The sequence below is a fragment of the Lichenostomus cassidix genome, chromosome 1 (genome assembly GCF_008360975.1).
Source record: "Lichenostomus cassidix isolate B80296 chromosome 1, HeHo_3.0, whole genome shotgun sequence".
In the NCBI taxonomy this organism is placed as follows: Eukaryota; Metazoa; Chordata; class Aves; order Passeriformes; family Meliphagidae; genus Lichenostomus; species Lichenostomus cassidix.
Genome location: NC_139479.1, coordinates 86,437,543 through 86,460,728, shown reverse-complemented (window position 1 = coordinate 86,460,728; position 23,186 = coordinate 86,437,543). Strand labels below are relative to the sequence as shown.

The 23,186-nt window shown below is 38.8% G+C and overlaps 1 protein-coding gene across 1 annotated transcript in view; it reads right to left on the bottom strand.

Annotated features, from left to right (window-relative positions):
* Window positions 1-2,008: 2,008 nt before the first annotated feature.
* Window positions 2,009-23,186, bottom strand: part of CRACR2A (calcium release activated channel regulator 2A) — a 42,531-nt gene continuing 21,353 nt past the window's right edge. Inside the window, exons 8-18 of the mRNA XM_085067655.1 lie at window positions 22,731-22,918; window positions 20,768-20,839; window positions 18,961-19,006; window positions 18,062-18,153; window positions 16,990-17,314; window positions 12,967-13,099; window positions 10,915-10,996; window positions 9,823-9,937; window positions 8,045-8,146; window positions 3,372-3,448; window positions 2,009-2,448 (exon numbers count right to left, since the gene is read on the bottom strand). Of these exons, the coding sequence (XP_084923781.1) occupies window positions 2,358-2,448; window positions 3,372-3,448; window positions 8,045-8,146; window positions 9,823-9,937; window positions 10,915-10,996; window positions 12,967-13,099; window positions 16,990-17,314; window positions 18,062-18,153; window positions 18,961-19,006; window positions 20,768-20,839; window positions 22,731-22,918 (1,323 nt within the window). The 3' untranslated portion in view covers window positions 2,009-2,357. The remainder of the gene's footprint in view (window positions 2,449-3,371; window positions 3,449-8,044; window positions 8,147-9,822; window positions 9,938-10,914; window positions 10,997-12,966; window positions 13,100-16,989; window positions 17,315-18,061; window positions 18,154-18,960; window positions 19,007-20,767; window positions 20,840-22,730; window positions 22,919-23,186) is intronic.

Genomic DNA, 23,186 nt, shown 5'->3' with positions numbered 1-23,186 from the left:
GTGTATGTGGGTGACAAGCAGTGAAGACATCAATCTCTGTGTTGTCTGTGTGGCTGATGACGTTAGTGCTGCGTGTGTGGCTGCACCTTTGCAATGTGTACTCAGCTTGGGTTTTGGCTGGATGTGCCAAAAGGAAGGTATCAGTTGGAAATGGACAACACTGCCTGGGTCCTAGATGGCACCAGATTTGTCTCTAGAAGAAGAAATCCCCATCACCCCAGGATTCAGTTGCTCCCTAGCACTGTCTGCCCTCAAGCTGTGTACATCCTGCTGGCGTGGTCTCAGTACACACTAAAAGAAACCCAAATAAAAATGATCCTGTGGAAGTCACAGAAAGAAATACCACTTCACCTGTCACCATCCTTCAAAATCAAGATGAACTTCAGGGAAAAAGAAATTAAGGACATGAATTTGGGAGTTTGTGGAGCTAGAATCATGGGTAGTAAAGCTGAAATCAAGCCTTCAAGCAGTCTTCCTAAGAGATTGGAGGAAATATTGCTAGCTCCAATATCAATGGGGGAACAGATCATTCAAAGCCAATTATCAAAGCCAATATTTAAACTGATGACACTTCTTTCCTAATTGAAATCAGGATAAAGTGTTGGTTTTGTTGATGTTTAAATTAATGGCTTGCACTTGCTCAGCTTCAGCCAGGACTGAACACAGATGGTTCAGTTCTGAGATTTCCATGATGGATAACATGCCACAGTCAATAAGGTGATTCAATTCTCCACAACCAGTAATGGACTTCAAGAAACAACCCTGGGAAGTGAAAGCTATTGATTTTCAGTAATGGATGCTCATCTTGCTCCTTTAGTGTTTTCAAGCTTCTTAGGCACCTCACTGAAGGAAAGGGCAGGTTTTTTATTCATTTGGATGAGCAGATTCTCAGGAATCAACAAGGAAAAACTCCTAATAATCAGCTTATTCTGGGCTGCTTGGTTCATCCATCACTCCTGTTAGAAGTAAAGCCCTGGTTATTCTACCTCATAGGGAAGGAGTCACGTTTGGATACCAACTCATAGGAAAGGGCTGATATGGATATAGAAATTGCTGTAGGGGAAAGTCTGTAAACCCCTATTGTGCAGTTCTTGGAACTAGATAAATACCTTTGATCAGACTGAAATCCCACGAGCACAATTAATTACTGACAAAGTTTTTATCTAAAAATAGAGTTACTTATTGAGCTAGTGCTTAACGTTCACCTTTAGCTTCAAATTAATTCATTATTCAAATGGAAAATAGCTTTTTAAAAACATTTAGAAAATGGATTAAAAACATAATGTCTGTAACAGCCTTATATAATGAAATCTACTGTCTTGTGTGATATTTTAATGAAATAAATTACGCCATGGGTTCCACTTTCCCAACAAGCTCACCATGGTGAACACTTGTTCTTGAATGCTTACCACAATACCTGGATGCAGTGAAGATATATCCCACCAGGAATAATTGTTGATCATGTGGTGGCTGGGTGACGCACTCTCCAATTTCTTACTTTCATTTATACTCCACAAAGGCTTCAAAAGATAATTGACATTTGAGTTTCTTATGATCCAGGGTGGGCCATGATTTTCCAAAACGTGTCCCTGTGGGTACACTGTGTCTCAGTGCTATCAGGCCCTTGAGGGATGTTGTGTGACAGCTGCTTTTGAAAAATCAGTCATGTGTTTAGCTACATGAGGAGGAATTTTTTTCTTAACATTGCTAAAAGAGCAATATCTCAGTGGATTTTGGTGAGACTTTTCACTCCTTAAATGCTGGTAAGTTTTTTGAAATCTTCCTCAAAATAAGATCTGCTGTTTCTGAAAATTCTACCTCCAACATCTGCTATGACACCTTCTGTGACAGACTTTTGGAGACAAAGAGCTGTTCAGTCAGCCTTAACATGTTTTGTGCTACAAACAACTACACCTATTGCATTTTTTTTTTAAACTGTAAACAAAGGTTAGCACAAATTCTGGATGTAAAGGTTTAAACAGAAATGAAATAAGCAATATTCAGAGGATGGGTCATTCACACCAGTAAGAATTTACTTCATATTCCAGACAGTTTTCTTCCCATAAAATTATTTCTTATTATTACTAATGTGGCAGCTTCTAGAAGCCTGATGACAAAGCAGGACTCAGTGGTGTTAGGCATCGAACAGAATGAAAGACTGTTACTGCCCCACATACACTGTCAATTAACTAAGACAATATTTATAAAAGCAACATCAGAGCATAAGAAGACTTTAACTTTCGCTTACACCTACACTCAGAACACAGCAGAAGAAATATTTCAAAGATAAAAGTAAATCTGATAGTGCCAGGTAGTGTTGTATAAATGTATGACTTGTCTAAACATGCCTCAGCATTTTATTGCCTGATACAGCAAGACTTCTTGCTTGTTTGAGATTGAAGTTCAATGGTTTTCTCTTTCACTTTATCTTCGTGTTCTTTTAAAATCCTGGGGGAAAGAAAGAATACTTGTGAGAAAAAGTCAATAAAACCCATAAGAGATCAAACAAAAAACATTTTCCCAAGACTATAAAATTGTCCAGAGATTTAACAGAGTATGATAGAATTTTGTGAACTAAGAAACAAACAGAAAAGTACAATTATGGTGGCTCCATCACACAACTGCCTTTGTTCATTTAGCTAGAAAAATTTAGTTACTGCTGATTGTTAACATTTATTGCATATTACAGACACTCAAAACAGTGACTTTAATCTGTTACTTTTAAGGCTGGAAACAAACAAAACCAAATGTGGCTGCCTAGACATTTATCACTTACTGACACTTTCACAAAATTTCACTGATATCAGGAACAATATTAGAGATTTGCCAATTCATTACCAGTGCCTTCACCTCTGTAAGTAGTTCAGAGGGGCCATATTTTCCTGTATTTATACCTCTAGCCTTTATATTACTTCAAAAATCCACTTCTCTCTGTCTCCCAGCCCCCAGGCAGACAGCAGAATTTGATCTGTAATGAGCAGAGGGAAGAAAGAAGCATATCCAATGTCCTGCTGCAAGGAGTCAGCACCATCCATTTTCAAGTCTATTTCTCCAAACCTTCAGGAAATTCTTCCAAGAACTATCACAACATCCAAGGCCCTCCAAGAACTATCACAACATCCAAGGCCCTTCCTAGTGACAATTCAGATGTTTCTGATCTATACAGAGTTTTTCCAGCTTAACTCTTTATGAACCTGAGAAACTGCTCAGTCAGAGCAACAGGGTCAGGCTACAGAGCAGTTTAAAAGCAAAAAATATTTCACCACCCTGGGTTCCTATAAAACTAATTTAACAAAGAGAATTAACAATGATGTCATCAGTGACAGAGCAGTCAGTCACACAAAATCTCATTGATTATGTTTTCTTCTTACCTAGCTAAATGAAGCACGGACTTTTCCACATTGTACCCAGAATACGCACTGCATTCATAGAAAATTAAATTGTAATCCTAGAATCAAACAGAAAGACCATTTCAATTGCACAATATCTCACTCCAGCTCTGAAAAGAACAACACAGATATACTGAAATATGAAAATAAAGAAGGAGAAATAGATCATCTCGGGATTTAATTCTAGAGCTAACAGTAAAGAGTAATGGAAGAAGTCTAAGTGTGCCTCACAAACAACAACTATATGTTTCTCTTAGCAGATATTCGTTCTGTAGAGTGGCTTTTCATGTAAGAGCTCAAATGCAAACAGGTCTTGTAAGGTACTGAAGTCTTCTGAACATTCCTTGTGATGATCAGGCAATTCCCACATCACTGAGTGCTGGACAAAGCAGGTGAAAAGAATTCCAGTAACTCTTCTTTCATCTTTTGCACTTGTGAAATTTTTCTGCATCTTCTTTTGCAGTCAGCCTGCATCCTTGGTTTTGTGCCCCCAGGAGCTTTGTAATTAAGAACACTGGGTAAATTATAAAGTCTTGGGAGAGATTCTCAGCACTTCAGCTGATGTCTTATCACCATAAATGCAAATGCAAGAGATCATCTGCACAAGAGCGTGACCTGGCAGTTCTGATGGCAGAGAAGTTTGAAAGGAAATTACAAGTTATCCTTCAAAATAGACATCTGGCTACTTTCACAGCCTAGTACATTGAAGGTCACCTACACTGCATTTGTGGTATTACTACATGTTCTTTTACCCATCCAGATTTCAAATTTCTATTCACTTTCCACTTTTCTATGTGTCTTATTGCTATTTATAGCAGTAGCTTAAAATTCAATTAAGTAAGTCAGTACCTTGGGAAATTACAATCACATCTCCATATTTTCATTTGTTTGCTATCAACTGTGGTTATTATATTTGTACTTATTTAACTACTCTTCAGAAAACACAATTCAGTTTTCAAAATTTCCCATTAAAATTACCAGGTATTCCAGTTTTGGTTTGGGGGTTTCTTTCCTATATACCATGCCTCCAGAACTGCACAACTTTTGGAAATCTTTATCATCATGAAATTTCAGAGATAAAAAGTGGGGAAAATAATTTCATAAATACAGTAGTTTATTTTAGCAGTTCTAAAAAAGTGCTTTAGTGTTATCCAGTGTCAGCTCTGAATATGTTTTCAATGGTTATATCGTTTGTTCTAATGAAAACAGGATTGAACAACTTGCAATAATTTCTGGGTGATCAGATAAGCACAGAAGAGCAGAGAAGGAAGCAATAAGGCACTGTTAGTGTTGAATACATATTTTATTGATTTTTTTTCCATATATAATATTTACAACACTGCATCCCTATGATTCTCTTGCTTTTCTTGGAAAAGTTTTAGGATAAAATTTGACTGGGTCAAATTTCTTGATAGCTATGCAAACAGAAGCTTGAAATATAACTTACACTCCCTTTTTCTACTCAGCTGATCATAACTCTAGTAGAAAACCTACTGTGGTCAGTTTACAGGTATTTTATGTCAGTCAAGCTAAGAGTGATACTACTCCAACATCTTTCCCAAATGCAACAGAATGTCACCAGAGGAGAACTCTCAGTGATAACATCATTTATGCTGGCATGAATCTGAATGGATTTTTCAACAAATTGCTTGGGTGGAAAGATAACAATTTAAACTCAGTTGATAATAAGTGCTCAATTCTCCCAGTCTGGCAAAAAGGTTCTTCTCTGAAAGGGGAGACAGTCTGGAAATACAAAGTGCCATTTCTTTGATTCAAGGAGGAAACTTTAATTGATAGCATACACAAGGAGCACAAAATAGGAGCAGGCAGGACACATATAATTATCAAGCTAGGAAATGACATCCATCTCCATCCAGCTATTGAACCTTGGAGACCACTGGCAATTACTTCATTTTAAAAACCTACCTACAAATCAGCAGACATCTAAAGAATAGGGAGGAAAATTAATTATTAGCAGAGAGAGCTGGGCAATTTCTGTCCTGTAAAGTAGCATCACTCTGAGAATAGCTCCCTCATTAGCAGTATTTGTGTAAGAATGGCCCTGACAGGTTGACAAAGGAGACACTGTATGAATACACAGAAACAGTTCTCATTCCATAAAGCACATATACTCTGCAAAGGCAAGGCAGACAAGGCATTATTACCTTATTTATAGTTGAGGAACAGTGATAGAGAAGGATTTATTGACCCATTTAAGATCACTCAGGAAGTATGTGCAGGTCCAAAATAAAATCATGCTGGGTATGAGGATGCCTAAGCAGCACCCTTATCATAAAGCATTTTATTTAAATATTGGCAGTGGTTACACTAATCCACTCAAACAGAACATTGGCTGTTCCTGGATGCTCACAGTATCACCTGAGAACTCTCTTTTGGTGTGCTCATATGAATGCTCGATCACTGGACCAGGCTAAGCTAAACAGAAATTTGTTAAATTGAGTTTTCCTTCTGGATCCTCTGCTAAAAAAGTCAAATGGGCTTCCACAATCCCTGTGCTCATTTCATTCCCCTGTTCCTAGGGTATAACAAACACACTGGAACTACCAGCCTTCTCAAATGACAACGAGTCCCTTCAGGCTGCCATTATTCCTTTTAAAAATGAACTGTGCTGCCTGCCTTGCAAAGAATTTATGTGCATGATAACGAAAACCCTGGGTTTCTGGCCAAATCTGTAGTACAGTACAGTACCTGTAAGATGTGGGACTGAAGCAAACAAGGGTTAGCACAGTTGGGCTGGAATGCTCTCTGAAAGTACATGTCCCTTTCTGACTATAGAAAGGCTGAGTAAAATCAATCCCATCCTGTGAGACATTGAAACAATCCTTAAACCTGTTGGACTTCAGGGCCAACAGGCTAAACTGATTATTTGTCTGCACAAGAAGAGCTTGTTTTCACCAAATATGGCTATACATACTAGTATCAGCTCAGCATCTAGTCCTGGGTATTTGGGATCACTTGTGAGTAATTCATGGGATTATGCACAAAATAAGTAACTCAACTGCATTTGCTAACAGAGACAGTGGTATGTGGTTCCATAGGAATTACATGGCCATTTAGCAAGAATTAATATTTCATTAAAATTCACGGTTATTATTAGCTCAGCAAGCAAATTATTATAATTTAATTATGTCTATGCTGCTTTTCAACTAATCCATTGCCATTAATCATTCCTTCTCTTAACTACCTCAGGCAGCACATTCAAACACTCAAATGAGTCATTCAGATCCATTCATTTGATTGTAATCATCTTATTTGACAACTTTTTGTTTTACTTATGCAAAACATTTTATTTTCTTGCATGACATGTTAGAATTAATAGCCTGGTGGGCTGTGAGCTCTATATACTAGAATGATTCATCTTTGCTTTACTAGTACAGTTTTTTTAGAATGAGATGACATGCAAGACACCTACTCTCTGTCCATTTAACATTTATGTGTCACTTGTTTTTTCACAGAAGGATTCAATGTTACACCCTGGAGTTCCTCCAAGCCTCCAGGGTCTCAAAGTGATCTGTATTTCTATGCATACAAGAAAATAAAGCTAATTTCTTAAGGAGAACCTCTGGGATATAAAGTTCAGGACTGATAATCCTCTCCAACAAAAACCAAATAATGGACACAAACCTGAACAGCGAGGTATAATTTCAAAATGGTACGTGAATAATCAAAATAAGACAAAAGGAGATAGGGACCCAATTCTTTCAGTGTCAGAGAGGTGCCTAGCAGCAACCTTTCCTGGAAGAACAATTCAGCTGCACTTCAAATTTTGAAAATACCGTTATTGTTACTGGCAGTAAATCTATTTTCAAAGCAGAAAGAGGTAAATACGTGAAATTCAGCACATTGTTTAATTTAGGTATATCCCTACCAATTCAGTGAATTCTTCTGCAATATTGTGATGACTTATTTCTAAATACATGAATATTCTGCAGGAATTCGCATTCAAACTATCAGCACTGTATAGAAAGATTCAAAAAGAAAATTGATGGGCATGGCACACAGAAATATAAACAAGTATCTGGTATTTGCACTCCCTTGAATGCTTAAATTATGCCCATGGATCACCAGTACTCTGGTAGATGCAGACTGTTAAGTCTACTTATTTTATCTCCTTGATGGAAAGTTACTAAAAGTAAACATGTTTTCTACTCCTACCACAGGAGTAACAGATGGTCTTATGTGGTTTTATAGGAGGTAGGAGGGAGAAAAGGTCCCCAAATTATCTCTATGTTAAGAATTCTTCCACGGAGAAAAGGGAGGAAAAAAGAGAGGAAAAAAAAGCAGCAAGGAAAAATATAGAGAAAAAGAGAGAATAAAGAGAGACAGAAGAGACACAATGAGAGTAAATCCTTAGATATTTTTCTTCTCCACTCACTTTTTGGTTTGGTTGAGAGTTTTGTATTTGGTTGGTTTGGTTTTAGGATGTTCTCTTTATCTAGGCAGTGTTATAAGTACTATAATTATCAGCACTTACATCACTGGAAGCTGAACTCATGAGTGTGATGGGCTTCCTAGACCTTAAAAACACCTGTCTGACTAACATTAATCTGTGTTTCTATGAATTCAGACACATTGAGACTCCATTTCAAAGCCTCCACCTTCAAGCTGAGCAAGAGGTTCCCTCAGTACAGTACCTTGGCAAGATGGTCTCCCATTGCCATTGGGACCTCGCGCTCCTTTTCGTTATCGGTTTTGTTACCCAACAAAAGAACAGGCACGTTCTCCCCAGTCGCCTCCTGCACAATAAACAGCAAAGATCAGCTGAGGCACTGGATTCAAAAGATCACAGACGAAGAGGATAAAAGCTAGCAAATGTCACAATGTAACAAGGCATTTAAGACTTCACACAAACCAGGTATGTGCCACTTTGCTTACAAACGTGTCAGGAGTTAAAGTCGGTAAAAGACATGAAAAAGATTGAATGCTAAGATGACACAAACATGGCATTTTTTTAATAACAGCACAGAAGCTCATTAGACTCTATATTGAAATGGGGGAGAGAAAACCACCATGCTACACAGGCTCAGATATTATGTTTTTACAGCCACTGCTTTTCTAATTACATTGCCAGGAAAAATAATGGCAACACCTGGATACTATTACACCAAATGAATTACATGAAATGGTGGAGAAATACACAGAATGGGCCCCCAAAAATACACAGAACAGACAGAAATCAAAATTCATTCTGAAAAGGGTTATAATTATCACTGTGAGTGCTTTCATTAGGTGGGCTGAATGCTACAGCAGTAAATGGACCTGGCTGTATGTCCAACTTAGCAACAGTTTGCAGCAAACAAAATTTAGTTAGTAAAGACAAGTGAACTATTATAGCTTGGAAAAAGGTTTTGGCCACAATACTCCATTTTTCTGAATCAAAATCTGCAATGCTCCTCTAGCTTTTACCACACTGAAATAAAACACACCACTGATTTATTAAGATCATTTAATTAGGCAAGGGCCTGTTCTTCCCAAATGCATGCTAATATTACTTCAGTAAGGTACTTTTATGTGGAATAACTATGCCTGTCTGGAGCTATTTAAATGACTGAGTCCTAATCTCAACTCACAAAGCCACCTCTTGGCCATTATGCAAAACACTGTATTACACTAGAGCACGTGCCCAATTAAATCAGACTAAATGATCTTTGTATATCAATTTGTCCCTTACTTTTCCAGTGAGCAAACAGGAAGCCACACTTTGTTCTTGCTACAAGTCAGCACTTTATGGCAGCAGCCTTGGTTTTATTTTTACTCTTTGTTCTGGCCACAAGCAAATTCAGTTGCTCACACTCTTTTGTCTGGAAACAAAATGGGTGAAGATGAAAAATTCTTATTATGTTTTAATTTTGAATTAACTGATGTCACTCAGTGGCATGGGCTATGATTTTCTTTTCAAGTGGTTGAAAGGATGATCCCCAGGAAGCTGAACTGTCTATCATGAGGCACTTTCACAGCACTAATGCAGATTGCACAGTTTTGAGTTTATGGCTTATGTTCACAATATAGTCAATTTCCCATGAGCTACACACTTGGTTATCAAACTGCCAGTGATGATCAGTGATCACCAGATCACCATCACTGATCCAAAGCACCTCTCAGTGCCAGCAGGGATCCAGTGGGGGTCATCAGCTAAGCTACCTTCATGAGAAATCAGAAGACTCCATGCTGGGATTTTCCCAACATTCATTTGAAGTCCTTAAAACCCTGGAACTATGATTTTTTTTCATACACATAGAGAGATCAAAAACAACTTTACCGGCAGTAGTGCAGACCAAACTCACTAGCAAAAATATAATTGAGACAACACAAGAAACATGCTGCTCCCCATGCTTTACCCTGCTAGCAGCCCTTGTTCAGAAGAAGGTAGAGAATAACACCAGGGTTTAGATTTAAAGTTATGCCAAGTTACCTCAATGCTTATCAGCCACTGCTTGACAGCTGTGAATGTGTCTTTTGCTGTTATGTCATACATCACAATGACACCATCAGCTTTTCTGAAAAACTGCTTGGTAATGCTTCGGTACCTACAAGTAAGAACCTGGTTACAGCTCTCTTCAACACAAGCAACAACCTGACAAGTTAAAATCTGTAGTAAGTCCCCCATGCAAAGGTAAATAAATTCTTTGAAAAAAGAAAAAAACCCAGAAGATAAAAAAAGGATTTTTAAAAAGGAAGTGTTTGGAAAAGTTTCTCCTGCCTTCTTTAATTGATTCTGGGTTAGGCTGGATAATTGGCTGCATATCTCACCTTCTCCCACCTCTTTCATTTTAAGCCTGGAGCAGAAATATCCCCCTCACTAAGTGCTCTTCTAAAGCTAGATAGGTTTTTAGAGACTTTTTTCCCAAGCTTCCTGAAGAAAAAGTAGATTGTCATTATCATCCTTGCTTTTAGCAATAGAAAATTACACAATAGGTGAGGAGATGGGGAAGAAAATTACCACTGAAAGCTGACAAAAGCCTGGCGTTCTACTACCATGGTATTGTTTTGGCAAAAAAAAATAAACACCTCTGGTTTTTATCTATTAAGGCATTTTCTGTTACAGAAATAATTCCAGGCACATTTTAAAATCTGTCTTCGTCCCAAAGAAATAGTGTGGTACTAAACTTTTCAGAGCTTAATTAAGAATCTGTTTTACAGACTGGCAGTTTTTCAGTGGACTTAGCAGCAAATCAGCACATTAGTGCTGTTAGGGAACAAGCTAAACTGTGAATCCACTGGCTCTATTAGGAATGCTCCCATGTTTGCTCCTCTCCTGAGAAGCAGGATTAGGTCCATCCTTAATAATCTTCCAACAGATCATTCAAGGAAGCAAAACCTTAAAATGCATACGTGTTTTGACTGGCATGGAGTTAAATTTCATCATACTGTCTTTATTTCAAGCAATGAGTTTTGTCACTTTCATCCCTCCAATTCTCTCCTCCATCCCAGTGGATGGGGCAGTGAGGGAGCAAACTCAGCTTGGCTGACTGCCAGGGTTGAGCCATAAGAGAACCTTTCTCACCTTTCCTGGCCAGCAGTGTCCCACAGCTGCAGTGCTACCTGGGTGTGATCTACTGTGACAGTTCTCACGTTGTAATCCACACCTGCAACACAACAACAAAAAGTTGTCTCTTTCCAGGCTGTTTGATCTTTGAGAACTGGATACAGCAAATAGCAACAATCCCAGATACGTAACAAGACAGACACTACATTGAAGATTATGTCCAGAGTCTCCAGCTATCAGAGGACAAGAGCTCTTATTTGCTTGAAGCTCTCCAGCAATAAAATACTGAATGGCAATAGAGTAGCTCAGTTTTGTAAAATATGCAAGTAACTTTCCAAATCAGGAAACATGAGTTCAGGGTCCATTTGACAGTCCACAGCAGTCTAAGCCATTTATCCTGGAATTCACTGCATAACTTGAGTTGTATGAAATGTGTTAGTTTGGTCAGAGCTAACCACATAAGTGCCTTCTACAGCAAGTAGAAAAACACAAGGCATGGCACAGGGAACAGTGGAACCTAAGATAAATAGTGAATGTAGATGGGCTGAATATGTGGCGAATCTCTTCCCCTATCCAGAACACAGAAAGTGAGCTCACTTCACTTAAGGTAGCCAAGATAAAAATTCACTTATTTGAACTTTTAAATGAATCCTCTCCCGATTTCTCTAACCTGTGAAGATGTAAGTATCTTCTGGATATTTATAACAATAATTAAAGTCTTAAATAGTAATCAGTCACTATCTCCTCCTAATGACAACCTGCATCACATTGTACTGTATCATAAAAATCACAGAATCATTGAATAATACAGGTTAGAAGGCATCTCAGTAAGTCAGCAACAATATCTTTGGGGCATTTTTCCACAACAATGGAATTTTTACCAGTGGCATTAATGAAGAAGCATCTATGCCTGCATTCCTTCAACAGGCAATTAAGAGATCTGAATGGAGGATATATTCATTGCTTATAACTCAAGGGAAGAAATGTGAACTATTCTGTAGCAATTCACTGAGAACGCTCTTCTCCATATTGTTAACTTGACTTTTCCATTGTCTGTACCTTACCAGCCATGACCCACACCTGTGAAACTCATTGATGTGAACACTAAATCAAAGCTATGACAAATGCTCTCTTGCCATTTTCTTTGCAAGATCCTTGCATAACCAGCCAAAAGATGGAAAAGGTCCATATGATTTTCCTCCAGCAAATTGCACACACTGTGTAAGACCTCAGAGTCTAGAGAAATGTTTCAGCCAATTACAGGACAACAGGGACAGGACACAGCATTTAGGTCTAGAGGACACAGGAACAGACAACTGCAAAGAGGTGTCTAAGCTCCCATTCCAGTAAAAGAAGATCTAGTCAATGAAAAACTAGGAATCTAGGAAATTTCTAAGCTCACCTTGAAATAGGCAAGTTTTATTTCATTTATGCTGCAAAATAAGTAACATCTAAATATAGGCTAAGCATAAAGAATCTGGTCATTTAACCCAGCTGCACTGGAAGAAGCTATACTTCTGTTTTTTCACCTTGATTTTGTGTCTGACTTTTGAAAGCTTGGTCTACAACTTCAGGCAAGGTAAGAATAATGTAGGCTTTCAAAACTTTGGCTTTGAAGACACTGGTCTGATTTTTTTTTTTTTTTTTTGGTGATAAGTATAATGCTAAATCTTCAAGTAGGTAATTCAGATATTCTGCTTTCTCTTTAAAACATAATCAGATTACTCAGAGGGACAGAGATGAGGCATGAAGGAGGAATGGTTAGTACAGTCCAGGCCAGAGGACAGGATATCTGTTTCAGAACTAAGAGGTCTACAAGGAAATCCTAACTCCACTGAAATCAGTAGGATTTTTCTGATTTATTTCAATGCTGCCAGGATTCCAGTACAGAATCTGCTCTGAAACCTCTCCATCAATTATATGCTTCCCAGTTTAGGAGAACTCACTTTGCATGTCCTACTTTTACATCATCTGTAGGCTTCTGGTTTATAATACAGGGCCTGATGTCAGTAGAAACTGTTAAGTACTGTCAGAACAAATAATAATAGTTATATTGTTTCTCAAACTTACCTACAGTAGCAGCTGTGCCTGGGAAAAAACGATCTTCACAAAATCTTCTTAAGAATGAAGTCTTTCCAACACTCGAATTGCCCACAAAAATGATCTTGAATAAGCGCTCTGGGACAGAGTTTATTCTCTCCTCCTTCAAGTAAGAGCAAAAATTAGCCTCCAACTATTCTACAAATCCTGTTGCTCTCCAGTTTAAGGCTGATATGGGGAAAAGAATAGATTTTATCCTATCATATTCTTCATTACTCATGAAGCAATATTCTGTTTCTTAAAATAACTCAGCATTTCAGATGTTTGTCATGCATCATTCCAGATCATCTGAAGTGCAGTGATTTACACTGAGCTCTGGAAGTACACTGAATATGAACCTTTACATGAAACTGCCAAAATAAAACCGTTTATGTTCACAGCCACAAATCAAAATCTACAAAGCTTCACACAGCTTTGCTCAGTAGCTTCATCTTATACCAATGACACAGAGGAAGCAGCATATCTTCTTCTAGATAACAGAAGCAAAGTCATAATTTTTTGGCTTATGCCACCAGATTCTCCTCTCTGCCACTACCAGAGAGCCAAGAACTTCTATCCAATTACTGCATTTCTACATCTGTTTAACATTACAGGCAGAAGCATGAAGGAAAGACACAGACAGAGAATTAGACCAGTTAATCAGGCTGTAAACATTCAGCTATGTTTCTGTCATTTTGCTTTTTAAGCAGAAGGAACAACAATCTGTTCTGCTTATCCAGGTCCTGTTTACTGCAGGCTAAACTAAGTGGATGCTGGAGAGAATATTTATATCCTGTGTCAAGTAGGTCATCATTCTTCTGTATGTAGATCAGGAGTTGCTTAGGGAAGCACTCTGTACACCAGCTGGTTTGCAGGGGGTGCCCTAGCTGGTTTCTCCTATTTTGTGTAAAGGTGAAGGAAGAGGGAGATAGAAAGCTTGTTTTCAGTGCTGCAGAAAGGTAGCAAGATCGTGGATGGTCCTGACATTAGTTTGTTCAGGTTGCAAGGAGGGAGAGGAGGGAAAGGCCCTCTGCCAGTCATTTGATGTGCAGAATCCATGAGATTGCTGCCTTCATGGAGACATCAGAACTGAATTCACTGCCCAACAGTCCTTTGAATAAGACATTGAAGTCCACACTTGGAAGCGTTTTCTACAAATATACTGAAGTCTTAGAGAAAGAAGAAACAGAGAGCTGCTCTTGATGGGGAAAAACCAAACAACAAAGCCTCGAGCTGCTGTCTTCCTTAGCACGAAAAAAAAAAATCATTCACTGCTGTAAATTCTGGGAACAAAAATACATGCCTCTTTCATGAGCTGGGCTTATAGCCCATAACAATTATAGAGAGGTTCCTTATTCTCCTTCTCTGCTAAAATCCCAAACCCCACAGCAACTATAGGCTACAGTAATACACAGACATTTATACAAAGCACATTCTCAGTCCTGCTGAAAACCATTCCCAGCTTATTAGTCTGTGTGCTCTGGGAAATAAAACAAACTAACATACAATTATCAGCTTGGCAGTATTATCACAGTGCTGCTGAGAACCATAACTAAATATATGGACTACATAGCCTGAAATACTTTGTCCCTAGTGGTCATACACACTCCAGTAGCACTAAGACTCAAAGACCCCAGAGGCCTTCAGCTCAATTCCCAACATAAAAAGAAGTCATTTTTCACTGAGATGTATCAAGTCCACTCATGAAAATAACCTTAATAATCAAACTTGATTATAAATCTGCAGGTGAACACTATGCTAAGGGATAAGATACTCCATAGTCTGCTTCAACAAAGTGCTGATGGGAAAATGGAATAGCAGTAGGATGTAAATTTCCTTTAGTTTACAATGCAGTCTGGCAAAGTCTTCCCTAGATGTGTCCTTTGAGTGGTCTTTATATAAACAGTAGTCAGGTAAAGTAACACACATAGCTTTTGACCAATTTAACACTAATGTGGGAGATTACAGGTTTAAACGTAGAGGTTAATATTCCATTTTGAAAGATCAGATGGGAGAGGAAGTGAATCTCAGGCAGAAGTTTTGGACAGAAAATCTCTCTGTAATTTCCATTATGGTTCCTTCAGGTGTTTTCCAACTGACATTTCTGGTAATGCTAACTGCAGCTTCACCTTCACAGCCACTCAGAAAAAATGCTCTACCTGATAGTCAACTCCCAGATAAAACAGCAGTTGCTTGGCCTCATGTACTGCTGTCAGTGTTGGTTCTACTCACCTGCAAGATGCAGTAGGTATAAACAGGATTAACAGCTGAATTACTGTGAATATATGGTTATTAGGAAGGCTTAATGCCAGCAGCTAGGAGCCTGAGTTCCACAGAGTAAGCAATAAGATCATGGAACACAGTAATACAAAGCCATTGTAGACAAGTTATAATAAGAAATAAGATCCAGCTCCTAGCTAGCTGAGAGGATGTGCTTTCAAGGGGCACAGCTGCTGAAACAGAGCAGGCAAGACAGGTTTGTCCTAGCTGGATAGGATGAGCTACCTGGCTTTTGCCATCCTAAAGTCCAATGATGCCATACTTTGATACAAAAGAAGTCATACAGCAAGCAAAAAGCATGCATTGAATTAAATAATTTCAAAAGATGAAGCTCTGTTCTGTACCCTCAACCTTTTATTAAAAGGTACCACTTAGAAATTATTATGTAACCATGGCATAATTCTATCATAATTTTTAAGATAAGCTTGCTTCTTCTAAAAGAACCATATAATTATGACCAAGCAAACCAATTTTTCCTATACTTTAATCTTTTTAATATGTGCTTCAAGAATCTAAAAATGAGTAATACTTAACAATGACTCTAAAATTAGAAAACAAGCACAGCTAGCTCTGAAGCAATAGCAGTGCAAAAAGAACTTTAGACTCCAAAGAAATGTACCTTCCAGCATATTGTTTTAAGAACTATTACTGAATGGTGAATTCATTGCTAATATGTATATACAAGCTAGAGCTGAAAAAAATAATAGGATTTCAATTTGCTAAATAAAACTCTTCTCAAAAATAATTTAAAAGTAATGATATTCCTCTCATTATTTCTCAGATAATGTAACAGCTACCAATGCTGACTCAAAAGTATCAGAATATGAGAAATATCACTTTGTGGGAAAAAAAAAAAACAAAACCAAAAACCACACATTTTTTAAAAGACAATTTCTACCTGTCAGTGGCTCTTCTCGTGTCATCTATTACAAGGCTTAACTTCACTTTCCCTAAACAATCCTTCAAATGCAAGTCTATGCACACATTGTCTGCAGCTACCACTCCTTCAGGCTGAGTTTCCCTTCTTTGCACCTTCTGCACCTATCTGCAACACATTTTCATCCCCCACTTCATGCAGTGGCCTAATTTGTCATGCTTCAATGTAAAGGCAGAAAATGAAATCATTTTAGATTCTAGGAATAATGCATTAACCTTTGACACCACTTCATGTCATCCAAGGTCCTTCAGAAAAGAATAGGACAGAACAGAAGAGTTCCAGCTGGATGGGACCCACAGCCACCTAGTCCAACTGCCTGACCACTTCAGGGCTGACCAAAAGTTAAGGCATGTTATGAAGGGCATTATCAAAAAGCCTCTTAAATATTGACAGACTTGTGGCATAGACCACATCACTAGAAAGCCTGTTTCAGTGTCTGACCACCCTCTCAGTAAAGAAATCCTTCCTAATGTCAAGTGGGAGCCTCTCCTGAGGCAGCTTTGAACCATTCCCACACATCCTATCACTGGATCCCAGGGAGAAGGGATCAGTACTTCCATCTCCCTTCCCTTCCTCAGGGAGCTGCAGAGAATAAGGGACCCCTCAGCCTTCCTTTTCTCCAAACTGGATAAACCCAGAACCCTCAGCTGCTCCTGGATGTCAGAAGACATCCATTCCAGCCCTTCCACAAGTGCTGCCCTCCTCTGGATGCCCTCAAGGACCTTCACATTCTCCTTAAATCATAGGGTCCAGAACTTCACACTACACTCAAGGTGAGGTCTCCTTTGTCTTCTTACGTTTGACAGTGTTTCCTTCCCTACAGGCTGCTCTCTAGAAGATGTTGGTGAGTGTTCCATTGATTGCTCTCTGGTTTCATTACTCATTTCCATCTCAGAAGTATTTTCCTCTTCTCCAGTCCATCGGCTCAGCTGCTTATCAACCAGTCTGTCAAGAAGCTGGGGCAGGGGATCTTCTTCAATTGATATTATTCTTTGGAGATGTGATGTTTTAGGTATTCCTCCAGTGACTCTGGCATCAGGCTCTTCAGAGAGAATTCCATTCAGTCCAGCAGAATTCCTTCTCTTTGAGTTACTGAAAACATCATCTTCTTCAAATGAATGGCTAGATAGAGTAAAAAGAAAGTACATCACAAAAATATATTGGACCTTCTATTTTATTCTAGTGTAACTGAATTTAATCTCCCATGTTTTTGACTAGTCACAGCATGCAGAGTCATACCAATGTCTACTGAAAATTCAGCTCATCACACTATGTGTATAAATATATAGCTTGCTTGATAATTATAAGCATCATGAGGAAAGCCAATAACTTATAGGAGAAACCTAAAACAGAATGGAAAACATCAGATTAACCTTAATTCTAACCTCACAGAAGAGTTCAAGTAAGTTTTTCTTCTGTAATTTTCTCCTTTCCCATCTCCCACTCCCATTCTGGAGGAATAAAAGAGCCCCTCAACCCAGATCCTTTCTATGTATAATCTAATTCTCTCTTCAGTAGGTAGGAGGGACATGGGTTTGTTTAATATGAACAAAAAAAGTCTAAGTGGAGATTCAGCATTAACATAGGGTAATGGGCAAGTTTTTGTGTCTCCCAGAATATACTCATCCATAATGGGGAAATCTCTTGCCTTTGCAGACAGTACACTTGTTTTATGTGAAAATTTGGCTGCTCATTTTCACATCTCTTAATGAGCAGAGTAATCTTATACTGACAGACATTTTAGAAATATACTCTTTGAAAAGTTCAAAAGTATCCGAAAGGAAGAATTCCACATCTTCTTTCCATAAGCCTTGTCTCAAGGCTTATACTCAAACAGGGAACACATGAAAACACATGAACAGTTCTTACCTGTTAGGTAACACCTTTCCCTCTATGTACTTCCCAATGACAGACCCTGATCTTTGCTTCCAGCTGGCTTTTGGAACAGTTGTTTTGCATTTCTGCAGAAATACAGATTACTTCTTAGTAATTTACTCCTGTTCATTATGGTTAACTGCCCTCATTCCTAATACTTAAATTCTGCAGTGTAAATGAAAGAAAAAAATGTAGAAAAAAATCCTGCAGGTATAAATGCTTCTGAAGGGAAACTCCAGATCCCGCAAAAATTCATCTGCTTTGTAAACTGACCACTCAGTCACCACAATAAAACAATATTATGTCATGAAAAAAGTCAGTAGATAAATTTTTTTACACTAGTAGCTTTTTGTAGGACTAACAACACAAGCAAATGTAAACTAAATGGCCTTAGTGTCCTTACACCAGCAGACTTCTAGAACATCTTATGGGTCCATTCTTTCCTGCTGCTTAAAAAGTTAATGGGATCTGCTCTTAGCCCAGTCCCAAGAGGTACTCAGGTACTGATTCAGTTACTCAGCTATTGTACTGTTGTAAAAATGTTTCAGGATATTACCTGCTCTTGACTGAGTAAATTAACACAATTTAATTGTGTTAATTAAATTTTTAGGTTATTTCATTCTTTCATGATTGCATCCTTAGCTTCCTCACAAATACATTCATCTCTCCTCAGACAGTTCCCACTTCAAGATTCTAATCATGTAGCTCTTAAAATTGTTCAGCAAATTTAAAAAATCCTTTTTTCAAGTGAGGAAAAAAAGGTAATAAATGTTAAGAACAGGGCAAGATTTAAGGGGCACCGAAGTCCATCTCCTGCACAGTTTTCTGTTCCCCTTCTGAAGCTGTTCTCATGTGTCTGCTCAACACTGGGTTTGAAAATAATAGTTGGTTACCTGTAAAAATATGTCACGTTCATCCTTGAGATGTTTGTTCCTCTCTCTGCAAAGAGAACACAAACAAAAGAAACACTGAAGCCAAATATTTAGAACTGCTGAATTTTCTGCTCCACGCTAACAGACAGACTGGACAGCTGGCAGTGTAAACTTTTCATCATCCTTTATTTATAGTCTCACTTCAGCCAGTTCCTTGTCTGGGCTATTGATTCTCCAGCAGGGCTCTGCTGATTAAAGCCAGATGGGATCTGGAATTCTTTCTGGGTTTTATCTAAACAAATGCCTTAACACGTAGGAATCAGTTCTGGTCAATATGCCTCCACGTACAATAAATTAGAATGTTCAATGATTTTCACAGTAAAGATGACCTCTTAATGCAAAGAGGGTGTAAGGAACACCATGTCCTGTTCATCTGGTGACAGCTGTGAAGGCCAGTCATGCCCCTCTGAGGGCTGCAGTTGTGGCTGCAATGCAAAAGTCACCCTAGGAAAACATCCACCTTCCATCTTTTGTGCAGAAACAATGAAAGTGTCAAGAAACAGACACTCCAGGCAATCAGCAAGCTCTGATCAGATCTGACAACACACCTGCTTAGTACAACATCCATAGTCTCCATCTGTTGCTGGCCTGGCCACAGAATAGCCAGAGCAGCCAGGGTGAACAGAAACAGGCTCTGTTGTCAGATGTTTCCATCTGTGTCCTCAAAACTTGCAGCAGGCAAGATCACAGAACAGCCTATGGAAAACATGCACTGCAAAACAAGAGCCTTTCCTCAAGCAGGCAACATTTCTAGGCAACCTTAAAATGAGGGCTCCTGAAGGAAAAGCAGTCAATGAAGGCCTGCAGGCAGGCACAACCTACAGCCTACGCAAACTGACCACTGAGCAAACAAGACCTGACCTTGCCGCACATTAAAAAAGAGGACTACAGCTGTCTGAACAAGCTCCAAACTTTGAAGTCTACCAATAAAGAAATGTTAGCTAACTACATTTTGGTATCATTTTACAAATATTTTGGGGAAAGAATCTTCCTTTTGGCTCAGCTCCCAGTACTTGAGAAGCAACAGAGCCTTTCAGTAAGCTCCTGCAGCCAGGCTTCTACCACAGAACCAGCTTAGAACTGTTCACTGCTGTTCTGTTTTACATTCACTTTTGGAAAGGAGATTGTCCTACAATACTGAATTGCCAAAACTAAGTGAATCTTTCAGGTACGCTGCCTTCTGCTCTATGCAAGAACAGGGCATACAAAAGTCTTTTGTAACCATTTTTACTATCTTTTGTGTCATTATGCTTTGGCAGGTTGACCTTGTCTGGCTGCCAGATGTATACCCAGCCACTCTCTCAATCTCCTTCCTCAACACAGGAGAAGAGAATAAGATAGAAAAGGTTGTGGGCCAAAATAAGGACAAGAAGATCACTTACCAATTGCAGACAAAACAGACTCAATTGTAGGATGATGAGAAAAAGAGACAAAATCACTTTCTCCACAATCCCCTTCCTTCTCAGGCTCAAGTTCACTCCTACACCCTCTGCTCTTCTACCTCTTACCAATCTTGAGTGGCACAAGGGGATGGGGAATAGTGGGGTTTGTGGTCAGTCCATAACAGCTTCTATCTCTGGCTCCTTCCTCCTCACACTGTTTTCTTGCTCCAGTGTGGGTTCCCTCACACAGGTTACAGTCCTTCACAAACTCCAGCACAGATCCTTTCCATGGGGAATAGTTCTTCAGGAATGGAATAATTTCATCTTCTCATGTACCTCTTTAGTAGAATGATGCAAGAAGTTCTTGGATGGAAGATCTACATTACCTTAAAAAATCCAGCTGCTTCAAAAGTCCTGACTTCTCTCTCTGCAGGGTTTCTGTCACTCGGTACACCTCCCTGCAATAAAAATAAATAAATAAAATTGTTCTAACCATGGTAAGAACACTGCTAAAATGCTTCCCCCTAGGGGTATCTATATTTGAGACTTCAGCTTCTTCAAACATGTAGATTTTATTCTGCATGAATGGTTACTCATTTTAAAGAAGTTTATTCAGTATAAGGCCCACAGTACCACAGTATGAGTTAGCAGAGGAAGGAGTAGAGGTTCTTTTTTCAAAAAACACAGCTTTTTAATTTCTTTATCCAGAGAGCTGAAAGTATGTTGATACTGGCACTTTGAGCATTCAGAGAAGATACACTGCTGAAATACTTCTCACTCATGGCCACTAAAAAACAGGTGACATTTTATCCAAAATTAGAGCTTATCCTGCTGCTGGAACCATATGTCAGGCTCACACATGTCTACAATTCCTACAATTTCTTTCCAATTCCTGACACTTATGCAGCCATTTTAACACCATTTACTTTGATTTAACACAATTTGGTGTCTGGCCTTAAATGTTTTTTTGCCTTTCAGTGAAGCCTCAAGTTCTTCCTGTGCACTGTCTGAACATTACACCTGCTTTAACAGCTCAAGTCTTACCAGACTGATACAGATGTTTTAAGCAACACTGCAGGTGCAGTTGAGTAGGGCTGAGCTCTAATTCCATAAACCACTATTGAATCCAAAGTGCTTTGTAAATGCAGTAGTATTATTCAGCAGTCTGACCACTGGGCAGATTTCCTCTGTAGCTTTTAAAACAGATCATTCCATAGTCTTTGCTCTGGATCTGAAAAGAGAGGCCTCAAAGAGGAGACAAACCACCTTGACGAAGAATATTTCTACTGTCTACTTCCAAAACACACATCAAACATGCAAACCTAAAAATTCTAATCACAGTGGCCATTCTTTAGCAGTAATTTATCAACAAAGTTCATTATTCGTACCCTCAGGAAAAATTAAGTAAGTAATAATTAAGTAGAGTTTGACACAAAGCTTAGAAGAAAAAGAATGTGACAGTTCAACTAATGTTCTGCTCTATCCTGAAATATGTCAAACAGCAACAGCTCTGAATTATATAGTGCATTGCTGCAATGGCTAAATACATCTGTCATTAATGTGCTCTCCATTGGCAATGACAGGGTTTTACAGATCCCTGAGCTTTTTTTCAAAATGGACTTCAATGAACATTTCTGCCAAGTACAGCTTCAGGGTAATGTATCCTCTGGTTTGTGCAGAAGGCTGAAGCAAGACAGGTGGCTTGACCTGTTACAGGTAATTTTTATCCCTCAAAATATGAATAGTGAATATTTCTTGATTTTTCTTTCTTTTTTTTTTTTGGTAATTCAGAGTCAGAATCTGAAATCCACAGCATTTAAACTGGAAATCCGAAAATTATGGTTCTGAATTGCCGTAAGACCTTGTGGGAATTGTGAGAAGCTGACTTCTATCTTGCTGGTCTTACTAGGCTTACTTTTGATGAAGCAAAAAAGGAAGATCCGAGGTATCTCATAGCCAGAGAGACTGCAGTCTGAGAAACAAGTTTCAGATATTCTCAGCTTTGAGGAGGATGGAGCATCATGCGCACAGCTGTAAGGCATTTCCATAAGGAATTTCATTGATATTTCAAAACTAAGATATTAAATGGATTTTTAATTCCAAATACTCTCAACCAATGGCAGTGGAGAGAACACTGACATTTTCAACACGTAGCAAAAGATTTCATAGAAGCTAGATATGCTACAGAAAACACACCGAATTACTTGGAAGAAATCAGCCAGAACTGCACTCAGCTTTGCTGGTGTTTTCTGCTTATGCCACAAGCTTAAATCACAGCACTGAATACTCTGAAGAGGCTCACTGGCATGCCAAGGAAACACACCACAACTACTGCAGCTGGAGACTTACATTTCCTTCTCCTCATGGAGCCTTGACGCCTCCTCCTGAAGCACCTGTAGCTGCTGCTGAGCCAGGCTTAGCTCATGGGAGGTTCTCTCCAGGTCTCTCAGCAGCTCCTTGTTAGTCAGCTTCAGCTTGGTGTTCTCTTCTTTGGTTTCTTCCTTACCACTGAGGAGTTCTGTGCACTGATGCTCTAACTGGGGTGGAAGGAAAGTGAACAGAAATTATTAAAACTAACTGAGGCGTCTTGGTTTTGAGGCTTTCAGTTCAGGTCTTGGAGGTTAGCTGAGTAGGGAGCTATGTCTATCAAAGCCAAAAAATGAGTAAAACACATATGGTGCTCTTCCACTGTTCTTTGTATAGACATAATTATATTACACAAAAACAAAGCCATTCCACTCTATGACTGAATTTTATCCAGCTCAAAACCACACCAGTATAAACCATAAAAAAGGTGTTACAAGC